Source organism: Erinaceus europaeus, chromosome 19 (genome assembly GCF_950295315.1).
Source record: "Erinaceus europaeus chromosome 19, mEriEur2.1, whole genome shotgun sequence".
Lineage (NCBI taxonomy): Eukaryota > Metazoa > Chordata > Mammalia > Eulipotyphla > Erinaceidae > Erinaceus > Erinaceus europaeus.
The window spans coordinates 57,980,436-57,997,198 of NC_080180.1; the positions used below are offsets into that span (position 1 = coordinate 57,980,436).

The following is a 16,763-nucleotide window of genomic DNA, read 5'->3' on the forward strand; positions in this document are numbered from 1 at the left end:
GTTATTGCTGGGGGTTACTGCCAACACTATAAATCCACCACTCCCATCCCAGCAGCCGTTTTTCCCTTTTCCCTAATTTTTATCAGACAGGACAAAGAAACTGAGAAAGGGCAGGGAAAAATGCAGGGAGAAAGACAGACACCTGCAGACCTGCTCCACCACTTGTGAAGCGGCCCCCTGCAGCTGGGGAGTGGAGGCTTGAGCCGCTCCTTTCCTTGGTATGCATGATTAACACTGTCTCGCCCCAGCTGTAATTGTTTAAAGGGAAAGAAAGTTATATAGAAATGAATCTGGGCAGCACAAAAATTCCCATTACTCCAAAGCCTGTCATCAAGCACTGAAAGCAGGAATCCTAGAGTTTAGGAAATTAAACAGTATTAGCAGCACCATAGAAACCAACCACTGAATAGAAATCTCAATTATGTACAAGGCAGATGAAAAGAATTTACAGAAAACATAGTGGAAGGAATATAATTAAAGGGAAATAAAGTAAAAATCATATGAGAAGGAAATGTTAAAGAAATGGAAAAGACCACTTTAGGATTACAAAAGTTATATTTATTCACGATGCTACATTTATTGCATTCCCTTAGAAAAATGGAGAACTATTCATGTGCCCAATTTGCACATATAAAACTTTATACAAAGTATGCGCAGCACATAAAGGCCTCTGGCACAGCTGAAATCCTGACACCACAATGTGGGTGCTCCTGCTGCCGGGGCTCCAGCGTTGCGAGTCTATTCGTACAAAATTAAACTGGAAGTTCAGTCATTCTTGCTGCTCAGACTTAGAAATTATCTTAAACTGTAGTAAAATATTCAATTACTCTAAAACTCAAAAGAGCTAAACCAGAAGGGGATAAATTCTGTTACCAGTTTCAATTTAACAGTCTGACAAACTCAAACTCACACCTTATTTTGCCCGAACAAAACAAACAAACAAACAAACAAACAAAAACCACCTTTATCTGAACATTATCTTTGTAAGCTGTGGCTGCTTCAGAAGGTAATCTGTCAAAATATTTACCAAACATGAAAAAATAATAATACTCCTTTTACAAAATGGTACAACACCTTAAGAAACAAGAAAATACTACATGTCTTTGGCTATACAACTAACAGGCCATTCTTTCAACAGAACTAGGCATGTTTACTTCAGAACCAACTACAGGAAACAAACTGCAAGAGAACTATGCACAGGACTTAATGATGGTTCATCTGCCTGTTTCTGCCCACTGTAGCCACATGAGAAGGGAAACGCGAGCTAATAATCTTCCCAGGTGAGGCTCCACAGCACTACTGAGAAGGTACCCAAACTCCTGCAAAGGCAAAGTGTATCGAAACAATCACAGCTAAGGATGAAGGGGATAAATGTTATTTCAATTTTCAGGTTTCTGTTTTTCGGGTCTAGAAATTATAGTTGATACACAGGCACAGTTGTCACAAATGGAACAATCATAGAAAAATAAACCAAATGAAACATTTACGAAGAAATGAAGCCTATTTTATTACTTCAAGTGTTAATGATAAAAAAAAAAAAAAAAAACAATTTCAGCACAGCTGTTGGCATTTAAAAAGTGAAACTACATACTGTGTGTCTAGCTCAGTGACCAGATGAAGCCGGTGTCTCTGATGACACCCGAGAGCCTTGCACAGCACGTCTCATCCAGACCCGTAAAGTAAACTGCTACTGGCTGAAGGGCAGCAAGTATAGAACAGATCCGCACTCATAGCTTCAGCTTCTTTTTCCTTCCCCGGCCATCAGGCGCTCCATCTATTTTACGTTTCTGTGTCTAGAAAGAAAGAGAAGTATGACTTCACATCACAAGTCTGATAAGCAGGTGGAAGCTAGACAAGACGCACACGCACTATACTGGTAACTGCCAAATAACAAGTGTAGACATCTGTTACTCAGAATAGCCTCACTTCTCCCTCCCAGAGTAGTATCACTCATTTTACTAACAGTAAAACTTGATGATGCTCACTAATGAGATAACTGACTACCAACTGTCAATCAACACACCAAATGTCCACACGCCCTCTAAGCAAGGGGAGTTACAAGGAATTGCTTTTGTCAAGGTACATAAATACCAAATATTATCCAGAAACTTATTCAATTTTTTTTTCTCCTCCACCTCTCCCCCTACCTTCTCTCTGCCTCAATCCAAAATAAATAAAAACCCCTAAAAAAGTTAAAAAGGAATTTTTTAAAAAAGTTAAGGGTAATGATTATAAATAAGCCTTCCTTTTTGTTTTGTATTGCTGGGGCTCTGTGCCAGCACTACAAATCCACTGCTCCTGGAGGCTATTTTTCCCATTTTGTTGCCCTTGTTGTGGTTGTTGTTATAGCTATTGTTGTTGGCTAGGACAGAGAGAAACTGAGACAGGAGGGGAAGACAGAGAGGAGGAGAGAAAGACAGACACCTGCAGACCTGCTTCACCGCTTGTGAAGCTAGCCCCCTGCAGGTGGGGAGCCGGGGGCTCAAACTGGGCTCCTTACGCCGGTCCCTGCGCTTTGCTCCATAGCTTTGCTCCATATGCGCTTAACCCCGCTGTGCTACCACCCAACCCCGTTTTGTCTTTTGTATTGTAAATTCAGACCTGGACTCACTGCCTTGTCATCCCGAAGCCCCCCCTATAACAAACACTGCTCTAACACTGTTCCCACACTATAGTAGTTTGACTTATGCTTTTCAGTAAGTAAGTCAAGACTGCAATGCCCAAAGCTTAAGCAGAACACCTACACGTTCTAAGCAAAGTCTACGCACGGCTGGAGACTCACCGAAGGCTTTGGTCCTCTCTTCTTCTTCTCCGCCTTCTCCTTTTCTTCCAGCTCCATGTTTTCTCTTTCAATCAAAGTGATCAAGGTGTTACACCTCCTCTGGAGTTCCTTCATTGTGAAAACACATTTACACGCTAACGTTACTTTCCATCTGTCACATTTTCTTAAATAAAGCTGTTGTAATATGAAATCACACTCACAACAGAAAAAAGCTGCAAAAAGGAACTTTCATTTACAACCCACAGTAGGAAGATGTGTGTGACTGTCTTTACTTTAATGTTAGAGTCAAGCTGCTGTGTAAGCCCTGAGTTCTTATAAGCCCCGAGGGAAGGATCTGGAACCCTCCTGTATGTGCAGCACTGCCTCCACGTGTGGAGGTCGCTCTAAAGAAGATAGGGATGTGTTTGTAGCAGTGCCAGCTACTTACTATGCAAGACTGTGTTTCCTTCTTGCAAAGCCTCAAATATGAAATCTGGATGTCCTGAGGCACACACGCCAGGGTATGTTTCAGATGCTACAGCATGACCTGCCTGGCTGGCTCTCAGGCAAGGGTCATGCTTGCATTATCACAAAGGGTGCACACTTGACTCCTCTCTGTCATGTGCTCCTTCACAGGCAGCATTAAGTTACTCAGCAGGGCTGACTGGTAGCACACTTGGTAGACCAGACGTGTTACCATGTGCGCAGAAGTGAAGCAGTGCGCGGGTGTTTTCTTTCTCACCCTTTCTGTCTATGTATCTGGGGATGGAGGGATGGAGGGATGGAGGGATGGCGAGATGGAGGGATGGAGGGATGGAGGGAGGGGGAAACGGCCGCCAGGAGTGGTGGATTCATTGTGCAAACAGCCCCAGCAATAAACCTGATGCCAACAAATTAATTTAAAAAAGATTAAAGTGATTCAGGCTTACTTAGCTGACATATCACTCTGGCATTATATCGTTTTATTCACTACAAAAGCAAGAGTAAGCTGTCTCAACTACTCCGACCGTAACACAAAACCTACAGTGATAAATCTCTTCCCTCTATGCTGTGTAGTACATCTTAAACTCAGATTACACAACATTCTTTGCATTGCCATCACCTGGAAGAACACAAGCTGAGGCTTTAAAGTTCAAAGATGGATAAAATATGTAAAAAAGAGTCAAAGCTAAACTTTTCTGAATTCTTAGGTTGTCAGTGTACCAACTTCCTGATCAGAAGCGGTCAAATACTGGAACAAAGATTTACCTCAAAGAAATAGTGGAACCACAATTTTTCCTCAGAGAAAATAATACTTTAATGTCTCAAATATTAGAGACTTTCATTGCTTTGAGCTGGAAGGCCCTGGCACTCACCATAGCAGTTCTGGACTTGAGAAACCAGTCAAATCTGAACTGGGGGGAGTTGCGAATGCATTGTCTCAGTTCATCATAAACATTTTCTTTGTCGAATCCAAGCTTGTGAAGCATACAGATCAGAAAACGATCCTCTTCTTCAGTATAGTTTTTTCCTTTGTTAGTACCATATGATATTCTCAGTTGATGAAAAGGTGCTTTATACCGTCCAATCTGTCAAGAATCAGATTATTTTATTTTGTAAAACATAAAACCTACAGACAGAATTATATATAATTTGCATTAAATATAATCTGTATTACAAACTCAATTTTAGTAAAATTAGTTATAAATGTATTTCAAGTAAAAAGTTTCTAGTCAAAGCATTTTATATACATTATCCTGAAACAGCTTAGTCTTTATTATTCTAAAGAGAACCAGACTCAAATGTCTGATGGGGATTGGGGTGGGGGGGAGACACAGCCCTAGTGCCTGACCCAGATGTGATACAGCAAATGCTGTTACAATACCTCCAACATCTGGATACTTTGAAGAGAATGTTAAGCCACATTTCTCGTTCTCATTACAGCGGCTGCTTTATTAACTATTACACTTATCACACGCAGATACCTTTGTGTCAGGCTGCTTTATTAACTATTACGCTTATCACACGCGGATACCTTTGTGTCAAGTGCTTTTTTGATGCTGATTCTTCTCTGAATTCTCGCCTCACCCCTTTCGATCTGAGCCATAATCTTCTCTATGTCCTGGAGCTCATTGCATCTCTCCCAGAACACAGCTGCAAGACAACACAACTCAGCTTGATAAGAGGAATTTGGAGGATGGGGTGAGATACAAACCACTTCCTTCTTGTACGTGCCAAATGGCTAAGAATTAAGATATGTGCTTAGGGAAAGTGAAATTTCTAATACTAGGATGTAAGCACACCATTTCTCCATTCAACTAAAAAACCCAATGATTTGAGTATGTCCCAATTTGAAAATCTGAGCTCTTCTGAAAGTCCAAGCAAACTAGTCCATCAAGGCACAATTACAAACTCATCAACAATCCAACACATTTCAGGAAACATAGGCACATAATAATTAAGGTGAAATAAAAGAAATGAAGTTAAAACACAATTATTCAGTGACCTATTTTTACTTTCTTGACAATAACTAGCTAAAGTAAAATTTTTTTTAAAAATTGTGAGATTAAAAGGAACATTCGCTGACTCTAGTTTTTTAAAAGTATAAAAAGAACAAAGCACTAGGGGTGGAAAAATTTAACTTATTAAAACATAATTCAGAGTAAGAAAACGTAAGTTTTCCATCAGCTATTCGAAAGACTAAAAACACTCCTATCTGTTAAAAGACTTACCTGAGGGAGTCGGGTGGTAGCGCAGTGAGTTAAGCGCATGTGGCGCAAAGCGCAAGGACTGGCTTGAGGATCCCGGTTCAAGCCCCCGGCTCCCCACCTGCAGGGAGTCGCTTCACAGGCGGTGAAGCAGGTCTGCAGGTGTCTATCTTTCTCTCTCCCTCTCTGTCCTACCTAACAACGATGACATCAATAACTACACCAGTGATAACTACTACAACAACAATAAAAAATAAGGGCAACAAAAAGGGAAAATAGTTTTTTTGGTTTCTTTTAACCAGAGCACTGCTCAACTCTGGCTCATGGCAGTGTGGGGGATTGAACCTGGGACTTCAGAGCCTCAGGCATGAAAGTCTCTTTGCATAACCATGATGCTCTACCCCCACCCCAAATAAAAGGTTAAAAAAAAAAACACAACTTACCTGAGTATTCGATGACTTCTTCTGGAGTTTTCCCTTCTACTTCTCTCGCTATGTTTTCAATATCATCACGACCCCATTTCTCATTAGCTTTGATAAACTGGTTGAAATCTCTCTTATTCCAATTGGTAAATCCCTTTAAAGGAACAGAAATAACAAATGCATGTGTGTACATACATACATACACACACACACACACACACACACACACACACACACACACACACCATACAGTAAATGTGGATGGAAAAGATGCTATTCAACAACTCACTATATAGCAATGCTTCTAAGTATTAGGGACATTTTTGGTTGCTCCAAGACCACCTTATTTCAGCTAAGTTCTTTGAAAGCAGTAACTTTTCATGTACACAGATGTGCACACAGCTCAGATACTCAAACAATTAAATCTGAGTGAAAGGAGTAAGGAATTCTGGGCTGAACAGGTGATGTCATTTGCGGTGTTTTGAATAGTAAGTGGGAGTTGGCCTGGAAAATGAACATTCAGGCTTAAAGACAAGATGAAATGGGAGGGAAGATTAAGATCTAAAGGCAGATGAGCCGGCAGCAACGTGGCCGACTGAGGGGATATCAGAGAGCTGGAGAGCTGAGCCATCGAGTATGGTGCAATCTAGGCCCATCGGGATCCCTGCAGCACCAGCACGGCAAGGTCACGTCTCCAGTGACTCCACTTTTGAAGACACAAGTGTATTTCTTTATACGCCAAACAGCCCAAGGTCAGTACCTAACATGAAACAGCCGCTGAGCTGTTCGTCAGACTCTGTACCTGAGTTAGGAGCTTCTCTTTCTCCTCTAACTCCTCATCATTAAGTGGCTCGGCTTCGTCGATTTTAAGTTGTTCTTCCTTCTGTGCCTGGGCTGCATTTGGTAGGTCGGGATTTCGAGGTACCTAAAAATATTTGCCAGTAAAGTTTAGAAAGCATGAGGTTCTTAACTAGCTATGAAAGTTCACAAGCTTTAATCTAACTGTGGAAGAAAACCTTCTTCTGACACCCTGAATATATTCAGACTAAAAACAAACTAAATTAGCTACAGATTTTTTAAGATTTTTTTTTTTAAAACTTTGATAGGAAAGAGAAATTGAGAGGGAAGGGGGATAGAGAAGGTGAGAGGTAGGGGGGAGGAGGGAGAAGAAAAGGGGAGGGGAGGAGATCTGCAGACCTGCTTCACAGTTGGTGAAGCTTCCCCTGCAGGCAGGGGCCTGCGACCTGAAGCTGGGTCCTTGTGCATGGTTAATAGGTGCACCTCACGGGTGTGTCACAAGCAACAGATATAACTTTATTTACCTAACATACACAATTACAGTAGAATATGTCATTACCTTTTGTCAGTAGGCTTGAGTTAGTTCGGTAAGTATTAATAATAATTATGTTGACACTTTCAATGTTACCTACATAAAGAGAGAATATAAAGAGGAAATTTCCCATTACCTTGTACCCAATAGTTTTTCTGTAATACAGAATCTCCTTTTCCAATAATTCAAATAAACGTGGAGGAAAGAACTGGAAATCCTGGACATTGGGTTGTTTGGGAGGTCGAGGAGCCTAAGAAAGCGGAAAATAGAACTGTCACCAAAAACCGTTTATATCTTAAACCACTCCATGAAGAAATAAGTAATTCTCCAAGCAAGTGAAACGCCCAGTAAAACTGCAAGGACAGTGAGTTTTAAGATGCAGAGGAGCTTTGCCTGCTGGAGGCCCTAGCTTCAATGCCCAGGAGCTCCATGGAGTGTGGGGTGAGTCTACGGTCTCCACTCTCTCTCTCAGGAGAATAAACTGTGGGCGAGGAGAAGGGCCCAGCAGTTCTGGCCGCAGCACCGTATTCCTATCCCGTTTCCAGTCCACAGTAACCGGCGGTCCCAATACTCCTGTACAGTTCGTTCTGTGCTGCCGACTTACCTTGGGTGCTTTCGGTTCACTGACACGCAGGGCTTCCCGGAAATACGCATCCACCGCGTAGTTGGCTTTCCTTTCTCGTTTAGGAGGCTCGATCCACTCTGTGAATGCGATCTAGCACGCGGGGAACAATGCAGAACACCAACTTTATCAAATACCGTCACCAATCTTACAAGAATAGCCATAACTGCTGTCTGCGAATGGGAAGAGGATCCTAGGAAATCCTGAATTATGAACTCGACCGGGATGGGACTAAGTCGCTCAGCACTGCAGCACTGTCAACACACAGGAGGGCATCTGCTGCACTCGCAGGCATCAGTTTTGCTGTGCCAGAATGATAATTCTGTGTGAAGTGTTTGCAACACAAATTAGAAGGGTATGTGTGTGTGTGTGTGTGTGTGTTGTGCCGCATAAAAGAAAAAGCTGATACGCATGTCTGTATGTTAAAACACCTGACAGAACTTTCTGCTGTTCTCCCCCACAGGTATTTCCCAACCTCCCTACACAGCAGCATATTTATGAAATAAGAATTTTTTTCCCTTTGGTACCAGTTAAATTTTTTTTAACTTTTTTTTTTAATTATCTTTATTTATTGGATAGAAAAAGACAGAAATTGAGATGGGAGGATAGACAGGGAGAGATAAAGAGACACCTGCAGCACTGTTTCATCACTTTCCAAAGCTTTCCCCCTGCAGGTGGGGACCAGGGGCTTCAACTTGGGTCCTTGCACGTTGTAGCATGTGCATTCAAGCAGTGTGCTACCACCCAGCCCCACAATTAACTCTGTAGTTAAGGAAAACCTAATAAAGTTGTGACTTTGCTATATTTAAATTATGCTCCTTCATTCAATATATTTCTCTATAACAATATTTAGTAAACTTGGTAATATAATCTCTCAAAGTACGCCAACTGGAAATCTGGCATTAAATTTAACACGAAAGTGACAATAATTCACTGGCCAGTAAACAGAAACAGCTTTGCAACAAATTTGCATGCTGCTATAACCAGCACTTAAAATTCCACGTTTCAATAAAACTAACCTCCAGATAGCCAAAGTGTCAATTTAAATTACCTTCTGCTTTTCTCTATAATCTTCTCCTTCAAAGTTATAAACACTTGACTCAGTGTCCATTGTGAAGTTTCTCAGTGAGCTCTCGCCCATTTTGGAGAGTTTCTCGTTCATCTCTGCAGTCTGGGGAATCAAAGAAAGGCCTCACTAGAGTAAGAATGTAAAGGACAGGGGGGCTGTAGTCAAAATGCAAACGGCCGTCAGTACTGTACACCAGAGAACTTCCCGGGAATCATGCACCACACTTGCAGTAGTTTGGTGGGTTGCAGCCACACCTCTGAAAGCACTGCCACTCAGCCTCCAGCTCACCTTCTTGGCGCCTCTTTCCAAAATTCCATCAATGTCCTCATCAGTAATCTCACTCTCCTTTGAAGCAAACACATGTGTTGCGCCATGTCTGATCATCTGAAGCATTTCATCTTTCCCAATTTTGTTCAGATTCTGATCCACAAGTCTTCCTGGAAAAAAAAGAAGTTGCACTGTATGTTAGATAAACCTTATTTTACTGGAAACCTGGCGGGCTTAAGTGTTCCATGCAGTACCGCACACCATCCTGCCTCAAGTATCTTTCATCTGCTACAGCTGATTGTTGTTTTCACATAAAATTTAACACCAAACTTTTACAACTGAAAAAATTAGAAAGGTTGTGGTCTGGGAGGTGGCACAGTAGATAAGGCATTGGACTCTCAAGCATGAGGTCTTCAGTTCAATCCCCAGCAGCAGCACATGTACCAGAATGATGTCTGGTCCTCTCTCCCTCCTCTTATCTATAATAATAATAATAATAATAATGCTTCTAAAGCATACTTACTGTGTAATGAAGGCAGTCTACTGTCTTAATAAAACCTGCCTTGGATGGGGTGAAGAGTATAGATATCATAAAACCAAAACTGTTAATGAGACTTTTTTTTTTATTATTACTAATGGAAAAGACAGGAAAGGGAGAGAGAAAGAGTGAGCTAGACATCACACTAGTACATGTGCTGCCAGGGATCAAATCTGAAACTTTGTGCTTGAGTTCCATGCTTTGTCCACTGAGTCACTTCTGGGACCACTCAACAGATACTTTGAGAATACTGTAAATACTAGGAGTTTCTGATAAGTAAGAAAAAAAAAAAATGTTAAAACCCAAACTTCTACCTTAGGTTTTTCTATTTAGGGAAGGTACTGAGAAGGAGAAGGAAGAGGAAGAGGAGGGATCCCGCATAGCCCCAAACCTTTCATAAGAACTAAATATATAATGTGAATTTCTGCAAACTTCCTAATTTTAGGAACTAAAAATCTTCAAAGCTTATTTTGATGAAGAGGAAATTCTACATAGCAATATTAAAATCTTCAAATGGCAAGAATGTGTAAAAAAAAAATACAAGCATTGGGCGGGGGAGATGGCGTAACTGTTATGCAGAAAGTTCTCGTCCCTGAGGCTTCAGATCTCAGGTTCCATCCCAGCCTTCCCTTCCTCTCTCCATTTCTCTGTCCTATCCAACAACAACAGCAGCAGCTATGACAACAATAGCAATAACAACTACAACAGGCACAACAACAAGGGCAACAAAATGAGAAAAAATAGCCTTCAGGAGCAGAGGATTTGTCGTGCAGGCACCGAACCCCAGTGAGAACCCTGGAGGCAAAAAACAAACAAAAAAACCCACAAACATCAAAATACAAAACTTATCACAAAGTCTTCACCCTCGCTTTGTGCTTAGAATTCTGATTAACTTGTAGTAAGTGGATAAAGATCCAAGTTCTCTACAGCTTCCTGAAGTTACCCTGGGCATGGTTGTGGGTCCTTACAGAAAGCACAGCCAACCTACAGAGACATTCAAAGTGAAGGTATGCCCACAATAAACGCTAGGCTTACAGAAACTACTTCCGTGCTGAACAGGGGTTTTTTTCTGTGTGCTCTCATATTTTTTAAATCAGGAACATCGTGATTGTATGCCTAGCCTTCTTTAATCTCATGACTTGAGAATTAAAGGAACCAACATGAGGTGGGGTTACTGGGTTTTTCTTAAAAATTTCTGCCTTAAAATTGCTGACTAGTATTTCAAAGTGCCCATCAATCAGTCCACAAAAATCCCTCAAGATCTATTTAATTTATAGATTAATGCTGGGTATTTTGTATGCATTATGCCCTTTAATACAAAAAAAGCTTAAGCAATAGGCTCCTCTATCCCCGCCACTTAAACAACTGAAACAGGACTCGCAGAGTGAGAAGGAGCTGCTAACTGACAGAGCCAACAATCAAACTTCAAAATCTTCCTGAGGCCAAACTCAATCCTTTCTTAACACGAAAACTTCCCATCTCTGGAGAGGAACAGACTGTAATGTACAGAGCACTGGCTGCAGCTTGGTTCAGCAGTGACAAGAATCTGGGCCCCACCCTGGCCGCGTGCTGTCCCTGGCGTGCAGGCTCACCTTGCTGAATGACGATGGAGTCCAGCCTGAGCTTCATCTCTGCGCGCTCCACTATTCTCTCCTCTACCGTGTTGTCGGTTATAAAGCGGAATACTCGGACTGTCTTGGTTTGGCCAATTCTATGTGCTCGGTCCTAAGAAAACGATGTTGTTTTGTCAGTTAAAATTTCATGTAAGTTGGTGTCAGTTAAAATTTCATGTAGTTGATTTTCTTAGATTTTAATTAAAAATATTTTTCTTTATATTTAAAAATTTACTTATTATTATGATTGGATAGAGACAGAGAGATTAAGAGGGGAAGAGGAGATAGAGAGAGACACCTGTAGCCCTGCTTCACCACTCATGAAGCTTCCCCCTGCAGGTGGGGACCAGGGGCTTGAACCTGGGTCCTTGTGCATTATAGTCTGCACTTAACCAGGTGCACCACCACCTGGCCCCCCTCAATTTTTTTTTAAATTTTATTTCTGAGAGGGATGGAGAGAGAGTGAGTGAGAGTGAACCACCAGAGCACTGCTCAGCTCTAGCTTATGGTGGTGTAGGGGATTGAACCTGCAACTCTTAAGAGCTTCAGGTATGAGAATCTGTTTGCATAAACCATTATTCTATCTGCCCCGCCCCCAAATATTTTTCTACCTAAATTTGCACTTTCAGAGAACGTAACATGGATGAATTTCCTTAGCCATATAAAAAAGTACTCAGTTAAGTACACAGAAGTAGTCAAATTAATTTGAATTCCACTTTCTGTTTACCTCAACTAAGGTCACACACATCCCAACTGGTCAACTTTTTCCAGTCCTTCCACAAAGAGAGCAAGATAAAAGTGACCCAACACCTGAGATCTAACTGGAGTTTATGGTCAGCCACAACACAAGTCACGTGAGCAGTATCGGTTAAGAATGTCTAAGTTGGGCTGGGAGTATGGATCGACCTGCCAACACCCATGTTCAGCGGGGAAGCAATTACAGAAGCCAGACCTTCCACCTTCTGCATCCCACAATGACCCTGGGTGTCCATATTCCCAGAGGGATAAAGAACAGGAAAGCTGTCAGGGGAGGGGATGGGATATGGAGATCTGGTGCTGGGAATTGTGTGGAATTGTTCCCTTGTTATCCTATGGTCTTGTCAATATGTCCATTTTATAAATAAAAAATTCAAAATAAATAAATAAAAGAAAATGTTTAAGTTGGGGCTGGGTAGAGGTACACCTGGTTAAGTGCCGATGTTACCTCGCACAAGGGACCTGGGATCGAGTCCCTGTTCCCCACCTGAACAGTGAAGCAGGTCTGCAGGTGTCCCTCTTTCTCTTTCTCCTCTTCCCCTCTCAAATTCTCTGTCTTATCTAATAAAGAAGAAAAATAAATAAAAGAGAAAGAAAAAAATTGGGGGGGGGCAGTGAAACAGCTCATATGGTCAGTGCGTCACTGTTGGCACTCGGCAGAGGCCACAGCAGCAGCTGATGAGGGTGTGAGAAAGAGACGTCCTGACGCAGATGGGCGGTCACCTGGCAAAGACCCTCTACTGGGGTCAGAGAGAAATGAAATTTCTCCAGTGAAGTTACTGTCATGTCTAGGATGTTTGTTCCTCTTAAAACATCTACTAAGATGGGAGGGATGTATACATCTATTTTTAACTAAATCCTTGATTTAGCTCTTAGTTTATTCACATTAAGTGAACTTTTTTTGGGTAAGACTTAAAGATTACAGGGTGTAGCTCCACAACACACCCACCAAAGCTGTGTTCTACCCCACCACTGATAATCAACAGAATCCTCACAAAGTCTGAGGCAATTTGTAGTTCTGTTACTTCTTTGGGGCTGGGGAGACGGGGGTGTCGGCAAAGTTCATGTATCAACTCCCTCCTACTACACAAGAGCTAAGCCATCCAGTAGCTGTCTTTCACCTCATTTCACCAGCCACAATCACTTCAGGTTCTATCTGTCCTCTTACCATAGCCTGGAGATCTACTTGGGGATTCCAGTCTGAATCATACAAAATCACCACATCAGCAGTAGCAAGATTGATGCCAAGACCACCAGCTCGTGTGCTCAGCATGAAAACAAACTTCGTGCTGTTTGGTTCGTTGTAGGCATTGATGGAATCCTAGGCAGAAGAGAAGCACATCAGAAAGGTTTCTCTGACAGCTGTCTGTCTCCCCTCCTTGAACCTGACTCACCTGTCTCTCGTCGTGGGGTGTCTGCCCATCCAACCTGCAGTACTCATAGTTTCTCCACATGCAATAATCTTCCAAAATGTCCAATACCCTTGTCATCTGACTGAAGATTAGTACCCGTGAACCTGTTGGAGAATACAGTGACCTGTTATCAGAAGCTTCAAAGGTAAGTTCTTTAAAACCTAAGGCTGAAGTGATCACTACCGCCACACTCTATGTGTGTGGGTCCCAGGAACCCCCTTCTCATCCCAGACTAAATAACCACAAACATGTTTTCACATCCACAAGGCGAGAACTCCACTTATGCAGGGATTCAAATCATTCAACTGCAGTGTCTTCAATAGAATGCATAAAAACAAGAATCTGGCCCAGGCTGTGTAGCACATGGTTACAGTGTGCAAGGACCTGGGTTCAAGCCTCTGGAGGAAAGCTTCATGAGTGGTGAAGCAGTGCTGCTGGTGTCCCCCCCCCCCAAATTTTTATGTCTCTACTCAATAAAAAATAAAAATATTTTGGAACGGGAGCAGATAGCATAATGGTTATGCAAAAAGACTTTCATGCCTGAGGCTCCAAAGTCCCTGGTTCAATTCCCTCATGGCTATAAGCCAGAGCTGAGCAGTACGCTGGTAAACAAAAAAATAAAAATAAAAAAATAAAGAATAAAAATATTTTTAAGAGCATCCCCTATAAAAAAAAAAAAAGGCGATCATGAAAAGCTGAACAAAGTATCTTGTTTCACAAGCTGATTAATCTGCCACAGTCCCTCTTTCTGGTCCCAGGAAAGTGTAAGGACACTCAGCAGACTGTTTTCTCTGCAAAGTACAGAGTGGATTCCACTACTGCTGAGAGTTGCTATCAAGACCCTGTAACTCCTGCCTAGCAATTAGCTTTTAAGGAAAAAAATTCTAGAAAATATTTTCATGAAGAATGAAATGACAAAAAAGTAAATCAACTCACTAGTAGACTCTACAGATGTCGCTGGCAGTTAGAATGCCCCAAGGGTATCTATCCACTGCTACATGCGTCCTTCTTATAAAAGCATCAGGCAAACGTATCAGGAGAAATCTGAAATCGCACCATTTATGCTTCCTATGACAGGGCGACAGATAATGTGCACCTGCCTGGAATTTGCACCCAAAGAATCTTAGTAGTAAGAAAGCAGCTACAAGGACAGGTGAAGACAAGTTCTGCCACGAGTTTACAATTTATTAACTGCTAAAGCTAGCTTCACACTAAGTTCATTCTACATTCCTTTAAATACACCTGAACATAAAAAGGCAAGCATGTTAGATGTAACTGTCTGGGGGTTATGCACGTTTAATGAAATGTCCACACAAACAACTGAAAAGTAATACACCCACAAACACAGCACCACCATCACCCAAAAGATCTGGAAACTTACGGTGGGAGGGAGATGGGAAGGGTATGCTTGCTGGCTATTTCTGGGCAAGTGTGTAAACTCCTGGGTTCATGGAACTGGGACGCCCTCGCTACTGGTCACCTTCTTTTGGGTTATCAAGGAAAGTCGTGGCACAGCTTTGTTCTTCTATGTAAAAAATGTGCCATGACTTTTCTGATGACCTGATAAATGGTGAGATTTAAACTTGGGAGGTGGAGCTCAGATAATGAGCCGGAGTTGTTTTCTTAATCTTTTTGTTTGTTTGTTGTAATTACTATTGGATAGGGACAGAAATCGAGAGGGGCGGGGAGATAAGAGATGGAAAGAGACAGACGACACCTGCAGCCCTGCTTCACCACTTGTGAAGTTCTCCCTCTGCAGGTGGGGCCGAGGGCCTTGAACCTGCATCCCTGCGGACAGCAGTGTATGCGCTTAACCAGGCGCGCCACCACCTGGCCTGAACAAAAGTCTTCACTCAACTTCAGAAAGTGCCTGAGAGGTTATTTCAAAGTGGGACTCTCCCCGACTTCAACGTAAGAAGTCTACGACCCCGCCGTTTCCTGGTTTGCTGCCTAACACGAATACCTTGCTCTTTCAGCTTAGGAAGCAGCTTGTCCAGCACCACCATCTTGCCACTGTTGGTGACTAGATGCATGTCCGTCGTGTACGGAGGGCCGGGCTCGGCTCCATCGAAGAGATACGGGTGGTTACAGCACTTTCTCAGCTGCATCAGGATGTTCAGTAACCTCATCTTGTCCATCTTCCCCGCAGAGTTGAGTATGTCTATATCCTTCATCAGTATTCGCGTATACCTACGGGAAGAAAGGGTATCTTTAAGAAGCTTGAAATGGCCTCTCACCACCTCCTGTCACTGTACAGACATAGCTCCTTTCTCCATCACAACCCAAAAATGCCTGTCAAAACACAAAAACAACAACAACAAAAACCACAGCACATCAACTTCCAAGGTGTTAGAAATTTTACACCAGCCCCCCCACCACTGTGTATTACCCCCTACTGTTCAGTTCCACTAACTGGGCCTTCAGATGACTTAGAACAAAGCAGTTTAATACAACAATGGAACGCAAATGAACAAAACTTGAAATGTAAATTTAATTTGTAGTTTTTTCTAACAAAAGAGCATCACTTTTTAGAGAATTATATTCTAGACAGTTGGTACAGTATTTGGTAATAACACTGAGATCTAAGGGAGGAGGAATAATCACCAAGGACAAACCATGCTGAGGGTAAGAATGTTATTTAAAGTGATGGTAAATGTGTGTGTGTGTGGGGGGGGGATGTGTGTGCAAGCTTTGTACAGTGAAGCTACCATCCTAAGCTAAAGGGTCTTAAAATAATGACTTAAGTAAATCCAGTTGTAGAGCACAAACTATTCTTTTCCATGGTGATTCTGATTAATATGCTGTTCATAAGCAAGTCTGTCTAAAAAATATTATGTTATGTTCCCTTGGGTCAGATAGTTCAGTCTGCTAACAGCACCAACTCTACTCTGTAGCAATAACTCCAGTCCTGTACATAGGTTAATCAATACCAATTACAGAAAAATACTAGAGATTGAAGCAATTAGTGAAGAGTACAGAAACCATTTCCCAACTCTGAATAGTACACTTTAATAATATTAATACTGTACCATACTATCTGCCAAAATAATAACAATAATAACACTAAGTCAGTGGTTTCTACATTTTTTAAATCCATGACCTGTTTCACAAATCAGGTCAACACATGTCACACAAATCTTGTTCCTACAGCTGCTTTTTTTAAAGAGGCACGGAGAAGACTTTTATATATTCCTGTTTAAACTTAATGCCCCGTTTAACTTTCAGACTCATAAGCCTCCCACCTCGATTCTGTCTTCTATCAGATTCTTCAGGATTCACATCAAAA

The 16,763-nt window shown here is 41.8% G+C and overlaps 1 protein-coding gene across 1 annotated transcript in view; it reads right to left on the bottom strand.

The window, feature by feature from the left end:
- Positions 1 to 536: 536 nt before the first annotated feature.
- Positions 537 to 16,763, bottom strand: part of SMARCA5 (SWI/SNF related, matrix associated, actin dependent regulator of chromatin, subfamily a, member 5) — a 31,249-nt gene continuing 15,022 nt past the window's right edge. Inside the window, exons 11-24 of the mRNA XM_060179025.1 lie at positions 15,441 to 15,667; positions 13,460 to 13,581; positions 13,234 to 13,386; positions 11,289 to 11,421; positions 9,180 to 9,328; positions 8,874 to 8,993; positions 7,805 to 7,915; positions 7,337 to 7,450; positions 6,673 to 6,795; positions 5,892 to 6,024; positions 4,776 to 4,894; positions 4,117 to 4,329; positions 2,783 to 2,890; positions 537 to 1,793 (exon numbers count right to left, since the gene is read on the bottom strand). Of these exons, the coding sequence (XP_060035008.1) occupies positions 1,728 to 1,793; positions 2,783 to 2,890; positions 4,117 to 4,329; positions 4,776 to 4,894; positions 5,892 to 6,024; positions 6,673 to 6,795; positions 7,337 to 7,450; positions 7,805 to 7,915; positions 8,874 to 8,993; positions 9,180 to 9,328; positions 11,289 to 11,421; positions 13,234 to 13,386; positions 13,460 to 13,581; positions 15,441 to 15,667 (1,891 nt within the window). The 3' untranslated portion in view covers positions 537 to 1,727. The remainder of the gene's footprint in view (positions 1,794 to 2,782; positions 2,891 to 4,116; positions 4,330 to 4,775; positions 4,895 to 5,891; positions 6,025 to 6,672; positions 6,796 to 7,336; positions 7,451 to 7,804; positions 7,916 to 8,873; positions 8,994 to 9,179; positions 9,329 to 11,288; positions 11,422 to 13,233; positions 13,387 to 13,459; positions 13,582 to 15,440; positions 15,668 to 16,763) is intronic.